At 57.4% G+C, this 13,589-nt stretch overlaps 3 protein-coding genes across 3 annotated transcripts; 1 reads left to right on the top strand and 2 right to left on the bottom strand.

The window, feature by feature from the left end:
• Positions 1-251: 251 nt before the first annotated feature.
• INS49_012425 (uncharacterized protein) lies at positions 252-5,766 on the top strand (the record flags this gene model as incomplete). The annotated part of the gene is made up of 4 exons (XM_043173128.1): positions 252-433; positions 498-1,108; positions 1,298-2,269; positions 3,299-5,766. 4 exons carry the CDS (start codon positions 252-254, stop codon positions 5,764-5,766), a joined length of 4,233 nt encoding a protein of 1,410 aa, XP_043022425.1.
• Positions 5,767-6,739: 973 nt separating this feature from the next.
• INS49_012424 (uncharacterized protein) lies at positions 6,740-10,626 on the bottom strand (the record flags this gene model as incomplete). The annotated part of the gene is made up of 2 exons (XM_043173127.1): positions 6,740-7,263; positions 7,377-10,626. The coding sequence occupies 2 exons, from the start codon at positions 10,624-10,626 to the stop codon at positions 6,740-6,742; spliced, it is 3,774 nt and encodes a 1,257-aa protein (XP_043022424.1).
• Positions 10,627-11,880: 1,254 nt separating this feature from the next.
• INS49_012423 (uncharacterized protein) lies at positions 11,881-12,402 on the bottom strand (the record flags this gene model as incomplete). The annotated part of the gene is made up of 3 exons (XM_043173126.1): positions 11,881-12,044; positions 12,109-12,309; positions 12,387-12,402. 3 exons carry the CDS (start codon positions 12,400-12,402, stop codon positions 11,881-11,883), a joined length of 381 nt encoding a protein of 126 aa, XP_043022423.1.
• Between the last annotated feature and the right edge of the window lie 1,187 nt (positions 12,403-13,589).

The following is a 13,589-nucleotide window of genomic DNA, read 5'->3' as shown; positions in this document are numbered from 1 at the left end:
ACCATAGCAAGCTTTACTGGAAGTCAATTTCAAATCTCGTCCACAAGGACTTGTTCTCTCTGGCAGATACTTAACTACCTCACCATGGTTAGAAACTCTTCGTGGTCTAGAAGCTTTGACCTGAGATGCTCGCTCTGACTGCGCTTGACATCAGCGTCACTCTCCGTTCAGCCACTAAAGCGGCACGCAACGACCCGAAGCCCCCATTGTCTGTTGAAAGATGGCAGCGAATGCTTGAAACAGGCTTGGACATGGCTGGTTCCAGTAGTGATCCGAGTTCATCACAAGCGGTTGGAGACATGGAGAATCCGCGTGTCTCAGACCCGGCTCAAGACGGACAGCATTCTGCCCAAGACTGCACTCTCGTGGGTCCTGCGCCGACGGCACACTCAATACAGCCGTCACGGGAGGGAAATCCCGACAGAAGCAATCAGTAAGACCCACCATTCGTAATTTGCAATCAAACATCCTGTCTAATACCATCAATCTGCTGGTAGAGATGACGACTCTGAGCTTGATGATGGCCAGACTCACATGAGTTACGAGGACGAAGATGGCAGCGAGGACCTTGATGGTCTCTCGGATTTCGACTCTGACGACGAGTTCCCCTGGTACGAGGAACTTGATGGCCTCGCCAAATTGAAGCCGTCTACGGACTCCCCGACAACTTCTCGCAGAGCGGAGAAACAAATCGGTGGCTGTAGTGCAAAGCTGATCAGACGCGACGAGATGCGCGAATCGTTCTGGTTCGAGATGGAACAACCTGCCCAAGAGATGTCTGATCTGGCATTTGATCTGTTCGATCGGTATGGACGTCTTAATCCCGAGTTCTATGAGCACGATGTCAACAAAGGAACTGGGGTCTGGGGCAATGAACTTGACCGCGGAGACCTGCTTCTCTTTGAGGAGTTGACAGTAGACGCAGCTCATCGACGACGTGGTATTGGAACGAAACTGGTCAACGCCATCCTGGAGAAAACGAGAAAGAAGGTCTCGGGGCCGGTGGGCTTTTTTGCTCTAACTCGTCCTGTATTCCTATGGAGGGAAGTATCACATCTGAGGGGCGACCCTGCCGCGATGGGACAAGCTCAGGAAGACGCCGAGAAAGGTAGTCTAGCATTCTGGCATGCTATGGGCTTTCGGAGAGTTGGCACGTCGTCATGGCTTGCCTGGACAGACTCTCCGGGCCATCCGTCACGACAGCTAGGCATTGCCCAGGACTGGTCTTGCCCACATGATCTAACTGCGGATGTCTCACTCTATGGAAAAATGGAGCAGATTTGCCAAAAGCTGGCAGATCCGGCGGTTGAAGCCGCAGAGTGCATCGAGGAACTCACAAAGGCCTTGCCAGAAGATTTTGAAGATGGCCAGTGGCAGACAATTGACCGAGACGGCGACACCCTGCTGCACATCGCCTCGAGGTTATCCAAACCAGAACTAGTCAGGTTCCTCCTCTCGAGGGTTCCCCGTTTAGCGGCTGTGCGAAACAAGAAAGGCCACACAGTTCTGGAAGCCCTACAGAACCACCTCGAGCGCTGGAGAACACGGCGATCCGTTGGATTCTTAACCGTGATCACATCCGACAGGTTCAAAGGCTTCGACGCCTCGGATATCGAGTGCCTTGCTGTCCTCGAACACACGGCTGCCTTCGATCTCTCGAGTCTGAGCCCCCGAGACGTCGAGGCTGTTTCGTCGGCCACAGACGAGCAGATTCGGAGGGCGCCGCCTCAGATCGACATAGTCAGCATCCAGAAGACTCTGCGGTATAAATACGGCTGCACGTGTGGGCAGTGCATCGGTGGATTCTTAAGCCCGCGAATGAAACTCGCGCTACTCTGCGTTGCTGAGATACAGCACGACATTCTGTGCAGCTTCATGGATGACACCGGGCCAGACTGGGTTTCCTTTAACGACGATCTCTTGACGCATCTCCCCGGCTTTGTCCGGAAGAACTTCAAGACGAATAAGTCAATGCGGCAGGGCTTTGCGAACATGTTCAGTCATTTCGCCAAGTGTCTAGAGAAGGGGAGGGTGCCTTCGGAAGGAGAGGTGCTCGACTTCTACCAGTCAGATGTGAGTGAGTGGCCACCGGTGACGAGGAACTACCTCGAGCGAGGAGGAAGTGTGGCCGCGGTGGCCAATACAATTTTCGAACGGGCAATGGAGCAAGATGACTGGGCTGGAGACGGATGTCACAGAGAGACTTTCGAAAAGCACATTGACAAGCTCGTGGCGTGCAGGAACGACCATGAGTTTGGCTTCGTGGCTGGTATGTGCGGGTACAAGAGAGTGGTTCCAGCCTCAAGCCGTCTCGTTGAGATATCTGGCAGAGAACTGGATCCCGACCCTCTGGGTTGGCATTAGAAGCGGGTCCGCTTGACTTGGTCTTCACAAATCTTTGGACTCTTGGCCGGGAGAAGTACTATCTTGCACACTATCAAACGGGCTACTCTGGCTGCATTCATGTTCAAACTTGATCGGCCTCAGACTGGCCAGCCTCGCGGAAGGGGCACGAAATTTTGTTCAAAACAGAAGCCATGGGGGCTGACGGCAGCAACAGAGGTGGAAGAATGTCTCTACTTGCACACATAGGTAGCTAATGTAAACGCGCATTGTGCTTTTCACATCCTCGGAAAATCAGCTCTGATTTAGATGGACGGCCGAAGTGTCGGGTGGTCTTGATTGCTTTGCGCCGGCTGGCGGTTTCTGCTCTGCCAACATCTGACAGAATACGAAGACAGTAAGGCAGTCAATCATTTCTATGCATAAATCATCCACTCTTTCTAAGTTCATCAAACGCTAGCGTTGCCCTGAACTGCAGAACACAGACCATGCTGTGATGTGGTATGGTGACAATATTGTGATGTAGAGCGTGTGCCGTTGTTGAGGCGTCTTCGTCCTTTTCCTGTCTGGAGCTGCACCCTAACGGGTAGCTTACACGGTACTCGCAGGGCGTGCAGTAGCTTCCCTGTGGCCCTGTAGCCCCGGAGCTTGTCGCCTGCCCGCATGAGCCAGCCGTCGAATCGGGGCGTTTCCAATTACCCGAAACGGGCATGGATGTGTGCTGCTTCTCCGCATCCTGTTCGAGTCCCCAGCCTACGGATCGCCCCGGACTTGCCGCAGGTGCTGCTGCGTCACGAGCGCACATGCCTACATCACCTACCGTGTTCTTGTGTTTCTGATCGTCGTCGACTTGCTCCACGCCTCTTGTTGTCACTTTCTTCTTTCTTGCCTGCACACAGACAGCTCTGTCTTTATCGAACTCACAACCTATGCTGTGGCTATGCTGGACGTGTAGAAAGACAACGAGCGAGAGAGAGCGCGACTATGGACAAGCTCAAGTCATCGCCGGCCCAGGGCCCACAGCCCGACGCCGTTACACATGACCACAACGAGGCCGGTCCTCTACCAACACCTGCGTCGAAACAACCTCGCAGGACAACCATAAACCCGTGGTTCCCTCTAATTCTTCTCGTCGCGTTCTCACTATATTTCATACACACGTCGGTATTAGGGTCCGGCAGACATCTCCTGGATTGGTTCACAAATGATGCGCCTCCCGCCACGACCACCGGTCCCTACCAGGGAGATCAATATCTCCTGGGGGTGGGGAAGGCCGACATCACAGGACCAGTCGTCGAGGTCAACCTGATGGGCTACGCAGACCCTAAACAGCTTGGGACTGGTCTGCGCCAACGGCTGTACTCCCGCGCCTTTATCGTTGGAGACATAGAAAACCCATCCAACCGCTTCGTCTACTTGGTGCTGGACATCCAGTCGGGAGACACTGCTGTGAGATATGGCATCTTGTCTGGGCTTAGGGATCTGGGCCCCGAGTACGCAGTCTATCAGAATCACAACGTCGCCGTCACGGGTACACATTCGCATTCCGGCCCTGCCGGATGGCTCAACTACCTACTACCCCAAATCACCAGCAAGGGCTTCGACCACCAGGGCTATCGGGCAATTGTGGATGGCGCCATACTCTCCATCGTCAGGGCCCACGAGGCTCTCCAACCCGGCTACCTCAGCATCGGCTCCACCAAAGTCGAGGGAGCCAACATTAACAGGAGCCTGTTCGCCTATCTAGCCAACCCGGAGGAGGAACGCGCCAAGTACAACATCAGCAGCGAGGACGACGGCTCCGTGGAGAAGAACCTCACCCTCCTCAAGTTCCAACGAGCATCCGATGGGAAGAACATCGGCGTCTTGACCTGGTTCCCTACACACGGCACGTCCATGTACGGCAATAACACGATAATCACCGGTGACAACAAGGGAGTCGCCGCCTACCTTTTCGAAAAGAGCGCCTCGAAAGACCCGTCCGCTGCCGAGGGCTTCGTCGCTGGCTTCTCACAAGCAGATGTCGGCGACACCAGCCCCAACGTGCTGGGTGCGTACTGCGAGGACGGCTCTGGGGAGATGTGCAGCTTCGAGAACAGCACCTGTCCCAGCGATGGGAGAAGTCAGAAATGCCACGCGCGTGGCCCGTTGTACACGGCCGATGATACTGGCACCTCGTCCTGTTTCGAGATCGGCCGGCGGCAGTTCGAGCCGGCCAAAACCCTCTACGACGAGCTCAATGTGAACCTCATTCCGGTCCAGGGGCCCTGGGTCAAGTCCTTCCACACCTTCCACAACATGTCAGACTTCACCTTCCACCTTCCCAACGGGACTCTGGTCTCAACCTGCCCAGCAGCCCTAGGCTGGTCCTTCGCAGCAGGCACATCCGACGGCCCAGGGGCCTTCGACTTCACACAGCACGACGGCGACCCGTCCAATACGTCCCCCGTATGGCGCGTGGTATCAGGGTTCCTCAAGGAGCCCTCGGACGAGCAGCGCGCCTGCCAGGGCGCCAAGCCGATCCTCCTCGACGTCGGCGAGGTGCACAAGCCCTATGCCTGGACCCCCAACGTCGTCGACGTCCAGGTCCTCCGCGTGGGCCAGCTGCTCGTCGTCGTCAGCCCGGGCGAGGCGACCGCCATGGCCGGGCGGCGGTGGAAGGAGGCCGTCAGGGCTGAGAGCACGGCACTGTTCAGCGACGAGGGCGACAACGACACACACCACCCTAGTGCCCCGAGCCCGGTCGTCGTCCTGGGCGGCCCGGCAAACAGCTACACGCACTACATCGCCACGGAGCAAGAGTACGCCATCCAGCGGTACGAGGGCGCCTCGACGTTGTACGGGCCCCACACCCTCGCGGCCTACATCAACGTGACGCTAGCACACCTGCCTCTGCTCGGGGCGCGGGCCCCCTCCGGCCCGCCTCAGCCGCCTGCTGCCTTCCCACCTGACAACACGAACCGCTCGCTCAGCTTCATCGCCGGCGTCGTGCGGGACGGCACCCCACTAGGCCGGGCCTTCGGCGACGTCAAGCAGGACGTGCGGCGCTTCTACCGCGCCGGGGCGCCCGTCTCGGCCGTGTTCGTCGGCGCAAACCCGCGCAACGACCTCCGGCTGGGGCGCACGTACGCCGCCGTCGAGAAGCTGGAGGTAGTGGGCGGCGGGCAGGCGGGCAAGGATGAGGGGGAGCTCTGGCGGACGGTCAGGGACGACAGCGACTGGGCGCTGGTCTTCCGGTGGAGGCGGACCAGCGAGGTGCTCGCCACGAGCGAGGTGGAGGTCACGTGGGAGACGGACAGGGAGCCCGAGGGGGAGCTTGAGGCCGGGGTGTACCGGATCCGGTACTATGGCGACTGGAAGAGTATCGGGGGCACCATCACCGAGTTCGAGGGCGTCACGGGGGCTTTTACGCTGGTGCGATGAACGATCACGGGTGGCGGTGGTCGATGATTATCATGATGATGTTGGCTGTGCTTTCCGATGAAGGGCGCATGCGATGGGTTTTTCTGGATTCAGGGGGGGGGGCAGACTGGGCGTTCTCTGCATGCAATGGGGAGGAGGAGCTGGAGCCTGGATAACGAAGACCAACGACGCTTGCAGGACGGGTCAAACGTGGTATACGGAGTCGAGAATGGTAGACACATGCTCCGCTAGGAATTCTCAATACTAGCCGCTTGCCTTCACACCTTTATTTGCCCTTCACCATGGCAATGTGAATTTTAAACAGCTGAGGTGGGCTAGTGCCCAGCACTTGACTTAGTCGTCGGCAAGTGGGAGGGAGTTAGCATGTCCCCTTGCCACATATCATATCACCCAACTCACAAACGAACGCACGCATTCAACAAATCAACTGAATGCATGACCAGGCAGTGTGAGCAGACGACAATTTCGATTTCAGGATGTCCGATGTGGCTATCTGTGCTTTTCGTGGTCCATGTGCTAGCCTCTCCAAGCTGCCAAAAATGCCGAGATCGTGGGAATGACGAGGGGTGGTGTACATACTCCATACAAGATGCCAGTGCTATGCAGCAAAAGAGGAAGGGGAAGAAAACCCACCAACGCATGCCCCCTGCGGGTCGACGGCGGTTGTGGATAAGGCAAATCAAACAAGTCCAAAATGAGGGGGCCAATACTGCGTGCAGTAGCAGTAGTAGTAGTTGCTCTTGACTACTCATCTCCCTCCCACCCCTGGGGCCCCAGGACAGCACCTTGAGTGCCAAAATGATTCATGCTTTGTATGTACCACTTGGTATCACCATATATCTGCGCCAGTCCCTCAATTGAAACCACTTGGTCCAACGCCTGCGCTTTGCCTTTCTTTTAATACAGGTGCCACAGCTGCTTTTCTTCTGGCCTGTGTTGCCCTTCAGATTAATGTCCCCCCACTCATCCTGCTCTACTTCTTGTTCGCCTTCTTGTTCTCTTCTAACGCATCGGCGAGCTTGAGTGCTAGATCGTTGGTCTTGACCTGAAGCATCCAAGTCTCCAAGCCCTTGCCGTCTTCCTTCGCGCATGGGACCTTAATCCACTTTGCGCCCTTGTCGACCTTGTAATCGAAATCAGGCAGAATGGTCTTGTTCATGGCGACGTTGCCACGAGGCTCGCCACGCAACAGGATGCGCACCGCGCCGGTGCTTTTGTGCTTGAGCAGCCTGAGTGGTCCCAGTCCCTCTGTCTTCCAAGGGTTCTTCTTGGCGCCCTTGTCTTTATCGTCGTCGTCATCGGACTTGGGCGCCAGCCGGAGAGCCTTGGCTCGCACCTCATGAACGACCTGCTCGTCCTCTTCCCCGGGCCCACCTTCGGTTAGGGAAATTTGCTCCTGTGGTTTTCCGTCCTCGTCAGCCGTCTGTTCGCTCGTTGCATTATCCTTCTTGGCCTGTGCGGCTTCTGGCTCGGGTGTGCCAGCCGCCGGCGTCGTAGCTATGCTAGACGCCCCGCCAAACAAAGGGGTATCTTTACATGACGTTAATGATGGACTGCCAAGAATAACGAAATGTGAAGTATGAGAAAATAAGAAACGAGACACTACTTACTCGTGCCAGTCGAAGATCCAGCTGGAGGCGCCAGACTACCAGCAAAGATGCCTTGCGCCGCGTTTGCCGGCTGACCAGAGAACATGTTGGCGGACGAGGTTGGCTGGGAGGGCGCTTGGGAAGCGCCACCGAAATTGAATATGGAAGATCCACCGTTTGGCTGCGAACCTCCAAACATGTTGGAGGACGGGGCAGGTGCCGCATTTGCAGGCTGCGAAGCGCCACCGAAAGTGAAGCTAGACGAGGAGGGGCCATTAGTTGCGGGCTGCGAGTCCCCACCAAATGTGAAGCTGGACGAAGCTGGAGCCGCCGGTGTGGTGCTGTTTCCAAATTGGAATGGCGCGCTGGCTTGTTGACTCTGGGCCGGAGTCGCTCCAAAGTCGAATGAAACCCCAGCGGAATCCCCACCCGAGAAGGGGTTCTTGAAGGAACCCTGGTCACCACCAGCATTGAAGGTGAAGGAGCTGGCCGCGGGCGCTGGCGCTGGCGCTGGCGCGGGAGTGCCGGTACTGCCGAACGAGAAACTCGGTTGTTGGTTTGTGGTGGTATTGGTGCCGTTCCCAGACGCGGCCCCGAACAGATTGTTTGAGGGTGTGCTCGAAGCTCCACCGAAAGTGAAGCCTGTGCTGGGAGCGGGAGCGTTTGCGAAAATGCTGGGCTGTGTCTTCGCTGGCTCGGCCTGGGGTGCTGGGTTCCCAAAGAGAGACGTGGGAGCAGGAGTATCTGCCGGCTTCGAGCTTGAAGGAGCAGGCGTGGACGAGGCTGTGCTTCCAAAGCTGTACGTCTTGCCACCGTCTTGAGAGCCAGTGCCGAAGACAGCGCCAGCTTCAGTCGAGCCCTTGGCTGCTTCTGCAGTTTTGGGTGGCAGACTTGCCGCAGGGGTCGGTGCACTGCCTCCAAACGAATACTTCTTGGATGCTGGCTCGCCAGATGTGCTGCCAAAGACCGCACCAGCCTCATCCGAGTCGGGCTTCTTCCTCTTCGTGGCCGATTCCTCCTTCTTTTCTTCAACCGAGCTAGCCTTTGTGCCGAACAGAGTGGACGTTGAAGATGGCTGAGCCCCAAACAACGATGGCGCGGATGACGGTTTCTCGTCATTCTTCGCGCCGAACAGCGATCCGCTGGGCTTGTCGTTAGCCGTTCCGAAGAGAGACGGCGCTGAGCCCTGGGCCGTAGCGGCGGGGGTGTTAAGGTTGGCGAAGATAGACGTCGGCTGGGCCTGAGTGGCGGGAGTATCTGCAGGCTTTCCAAAAGGCGTTGTGCTCGCAGCGCTACTCTGCCCGAAAAGGCTAGGTGCAGGTGTTGTGGCAGAAGCTTTCTTCTCGTCAGACTTCTGCTGACCAGGAGTAGATGCGCCGAAGGCAGGCATGCTTGAGGCATTGCCGAAGAGGCCGCCGCTTGATTCCGACGGCTTTGAAGGCTGGCCAAACAAGGATGGCGCGGCCTGCTTAGGCGTCTCCTTCCCAAAGTCTTGCACCTGAGTGCCAAAGGCTGGTGCAGCACTGGCTTTGGGGGTGGTCGAGCCAAAGGCTGGCCCAGTGCTTTCTTGAGGCTTGTTGGCAAATATGGAACTCGGCTGGCTGGTGGTCGCTCCAAAGAGTGAAACGCCAGGCTGGGAAGCTGCACCACCAAACTTGATAGGCGTGTTCGGGTTCCACGTCTTATCCTGGCTCTCCTTCGGTGGGCTTGCCGGTGGCTTCGTGCTGAAGAGTCCAGGGGCGCTATCACCTGAGGCTCGCACAGGCTCGCCGTCTCCGCCCTTTGTGATGCGACCAAAGAGACCAGGGCCCTTGGAGCCACCGTCGGTGGAGTCACCCGGCGTCTTAGTGCCGAAGAGGGACGGTACACTACTGGCAGCTGCTTTCGGTGCGGTGGCCTGGCTCTCCGGTTCTTCATCCTCGGCCTCCGCATCCTCGGATTGGCCATCGTTGTCCTCGTCATCTTCACTGCCCTCAGGCGAATTCTGCTCAGACAAGTGACCGAAAATGTTGCCCGACGAGACCTTAGCTCCGGCGCCGAAGTTTGGTTGACGGGATGATGCGGGCGGCTGGGCAAAAAGGTTCTTCGCGGCGGATTTCGTGGGGCTTGCAGCTTGTCGCGCTGGCGAGCTGTTGGCAACATCCTCGAAGATGGAGAGAGTACTGGACTTCTTCTTGCTGGGCTGATTCTCGTCTGCCTCATCCAAGTGTTCAGCACTGCGCTTGGTTTTCTTCACGAAAGGTGTTGCACCCGCATTCGAGGTCAGCGCTGTTGACTCGGTCAGGGGCTCTCGCTCTGTTGTCACACGGCGCTTATTCGTGGAGGCATTGTCAATATCCAGGTCGTCTCCAGCTCGTCTCTTCACCGAAGACCTGAAGTTCGAGGTGCCATTGGCCTTTGGAGCCTCAGCCTCTTCCATCTCCTCGTCCTCCTCTGGCACATTATTCTCCTGCTTCCACTTCTTCAATAGCTCCCTAGAAGCGGGAACGGTTTTGAACTCGTAGAGGCCGTATCGCAGCATGATCAGGCTCCGGCTCTTCTCGTACTCCTTGGCAAAGTTCGTGATATTGACTCTCCAGTCCTTCTTGGCAAAAATCTCGGACGCAGCATATTTCAGCCGTCGCAAATCGAGGACACAGAGAAACTGACGTCGCTGGAGGTCATCGAGCTCGGCCGGGACGAGGTGTGACAGGAACTCGTCCGCGTAGACAGAGCCCACCCTATCTGGACTGTCGGGTACCTGTTTGGCTAGCTCCTCGCCATCGAGCTCGGGTGGGGGAGAGGCGATCCTCATGGGGAAGAGGTTGGTCGAGGAGGTCTTAGACATGGCTCGCCCATTGAGATCGGCCGTGGAGCCTCGGAATGATCGCCCCGGCGTGACGGCGGTGAAGCTCTCACGCACGGCGTTTGGGGGTATGCGAGGGGAGAAAGTGAACTTTGGGGTATTGCCGTTGGCAAGGCCGGTCCTGTTGAAGATCTTGCCTGGAGTATTGGCGGGCGAGTTGGAGGCATGCCGAGCCGTGCTTGCGCCCAGTCGAGGCTGGTTCCGGTCGAAAAGGCGTCTGCCTGCCACGACAGACGAGCCTGCTGCTGGCTGGGTACCGGCACCAGGGCCTGTGGACCTCCAGCTTCCCAGAGCTCGTGACGAAGGGCGGCCTCGAACGTCGTCGCCAACCTCATGGCGCAGCTTAGAGGGGAAGCCGCTGAAGGAGGCAGGTTGGCTGGGGCGAGAGCCGTATTGAGCACCACGTTGTCGCGTGGAGGTGTCCATGGTGAGACAAGACGATCACGAGGATCTACTGTGAGGAGCAACGCATCCAAATCCGGTGGTGCGCGGATAGGACTGTTAGATCGCGTCGGTGGAGGGGTTCGGGTGGACGGCAGTCGCGAAGTGTCGCGTGGCGGTAAGGGTCAGCGGGGGCAAGGCCGTCGAGGTCTGAGTGAAACCGAGACAGGAGGCTCGCGCTGTGGAAGGGGCTTGGGTGGATGCACTGGATCGAGCTTCGACTGCGAAGGCGAAGGCGATGGAAGCAAGGTACGGCAGCAACCTCCAGCTTCCTCGAACCAGGATAAACAAAGGCGCAACGTGTCGCAGGTCTAGAATGACAGAAAGGAGAGAGTCATCAAAAAGAGACGCGTTCCGATGCGATTGACATCGAAAGGCAATCGATCAAGGCACGCGAAGGCCGGTGCAGATGGGGTTGATGGGTGGGAGGATGAGAGTGCAGGTGGGAAATTCTGGACGGGGTGGGAGGGATCTGCTGCCTTGGGTCGGTCGCGCGACGGACGGGTGCGGATGAGGGTTGAGAAAAAAAACCAAGGTTTGGAGGCGGGAGCTGGGCTGGCTGGGCTGGACTCCCAAAGAGCGCCCGCCGTCTCTGGCTTGCGGAAGGGGCACGTGGTCCGAGCGTCTTCTGGGGAAGCCGCCTCGAGCAGTGGTACCGCAGTACCTGGGGTACCAGGGTACATGCAGCTCCGAAAATTTAGAGCTGGGCGGCCGGATGCGGTCTGCCAGCCTGATGCAGCTGGCCACCAGCTGGGCGAAAGGACTTGCCACGCTCCTAGATCCCTTTCTCTGCTGCGATGGATAGCGCTTCGATGACTGATCCATCACATGCACCTGAGAGAGCAGAAAACGTTCCCGTTCCTGTGGGAACTTTTATGAGGAGCCTTACACGGGGTTCCAGCTTCGTGCATTGCATCGCAGGCAAGTGACGGCCGGCCAGCATAATTACAACATGTAAAGACGTGGGGGTAGTGACTTGGAGGCGCATAGTCGTTACATTCAGCCATGAGAACAGGCACAAATCGATACTGCTGAATTTTAGTCTAATGGCATGACATCCAAAGATCTCGTGCTGCAGCGTTTGTCCAGCCATCTGTAATGTACATTCTCCATACCAGTAATAAAGACACCGTCCGTCCGCTCCCAGCCGCGGCCAGCCATCAGGGGTCGGGGGATGTCCCGCGGGCGGCCGCCCCAATCCGTCCAGACTCCGTCGTAACGCATCCCGAACCTCAGTCTCTACAGCTTGGCCTTGGTTTGCGCCTTCTTCAGGATGGGGTCCAGCTTGGTCGCCTTCATGACGTTGCCCTTGATCTTGAGCTTCCCGGCCATGAATAACCTCTGGGCGTTGCCCTTGCCGGCGACGAGGTTGCCAAAGTCGGCGTCGGACAGGGAGAGTGTGACTTGTGAGCCGAGTCGCGTCAGTAGCTGTGCACCCCTTCTGCGATTATACGTAGCATGACTTACCATCGGCCTTCTCTCCAACGCCCTTGTTGACCTTGCCCTCGTTCTTCAGGTCGATGTGCCAGCTGTCTGTCTCGCCGGCAGCGTTCTTGAGCGTGAAGGCGTAGATGCCGTTGCCCTGCTTGATGGCGTCCTTCTTGTCGGCTTCGCTGGCGTTGAGTGCCTCGTTGATGGCCTCGAAGGCGGCTGAGGAGGGGAACTTGTCTGTCGCCAGAGTCAGCCAGTCAGCCAAACGAGTTCCTCCACCCGAACACCACACGGTGTGCTTGGGTCACACGTACCGTTCGTGAGCGACATTGTTGCGGTGGTGTCTGGTGTCTGCCTGGTGATTGCGAGCGATGAATCGGAGTATCAGCAGGTGTGTGTCGGAAAGCGGGAGAAATGGAAAGCGACAAAAGATTCTAGAAAAGGTGCGCGATCCTATGCGGAACTTATAACAACGAGGATTCGGCAGCTGGGACGGGCTATAATGGCTGATGACCGCATGCCTGGAGCCCGATTGTTCGTCGCAACGGGCATGTGAACGTCCACAGACAGGGCGCTAGGCCGAGGCTCCGACACACCATGTGCTACTCATCCTGGCCTAGCGCCGTCCGCCCCTGCCTAGCCCCTAAACCAGCTGCCGTGGACACTCTCTCGGGCCTCGAGTCCGGGGCAGCCCCACAACGAGCCAACAACACACCTCCAGCTGCCTGCCCTCAACCGCTCAGACAACCGACAATCCTCGACACTCCAAGTCCCTAACGGGTGTTTTCAGAAGTTCTGGAACACCCAAATGTTCCACGAGTTCCAAACTGCCGCCTCTCTTTGACCCCTAGTGTACTCATCTGTTTGCCAAGCTGCGCCGGGATGCGCGGTCAGCAATCGACTACGTTATTCATGCTAGAGGTTGTGGAGCACGAATCAAGCATGTCAACTGCTCCTCGAGATCCATCTTCACATGAGCCGACTGCTGTTCGCCAGCCCGGACAGGGGGGCCCCAATGTTACACAGGCCGCTGGTGCTTATCACACTCCGTCCTGTCGGGCCAGGCCGAGGCTGCTTTTACACACAAGTCCAGCACATCATGCCTCAACGACACGTTGATCAGGATGCTAGGTAGTGGGTTATGATTTCCACACCTCAAAAATCGCGTTTTCGACCACGGGCAGCGAGACATCAATCTCGAAAGCCCAGAGCATCTCATTCATTCGAAGAGTTCAGGGCGGCTGTCGCTGTCGTCGAACCCGTCACGCAGACCACTGTTCACCACCCACTGCCAAACTCTTTGTCGCCCGTCTCGGATTGATCGCAAGGCTATTTATTATGACCATGAAAACTGTAGACTTCAAAATCTCAGGTATTTGAATGACCTACAGCCGCTTAATATGGGGTCTCCCAGTCCAGAACATACTTTGCCTAGCTTCCTTCTGGCCTCTCCTCCTCTTCGTGTAAGGAGCAGCAAGTCCACTATCCGTTACCATTCTGCCGCCTGTTGCTCATGA

This window comes from Diaporthe citri, assembly GCF_014595645.1.
Source record: "Diaporthe citri strain NFHF-8-4 chromosome Unknown scaffold_6, whole genome shotgun sequence".
NCBI lineage: Eukaryota > Fungi > Ascomycota > Sordariomycetes > Diaporthales > Diaporthaceae > Diaporthe > Diaporthe citri.
The sequence above is the reverse complement of the archived record's forward strand: the minus strand, read 5'-3'. Positions and strand labels throughout refer to the sequence as shown.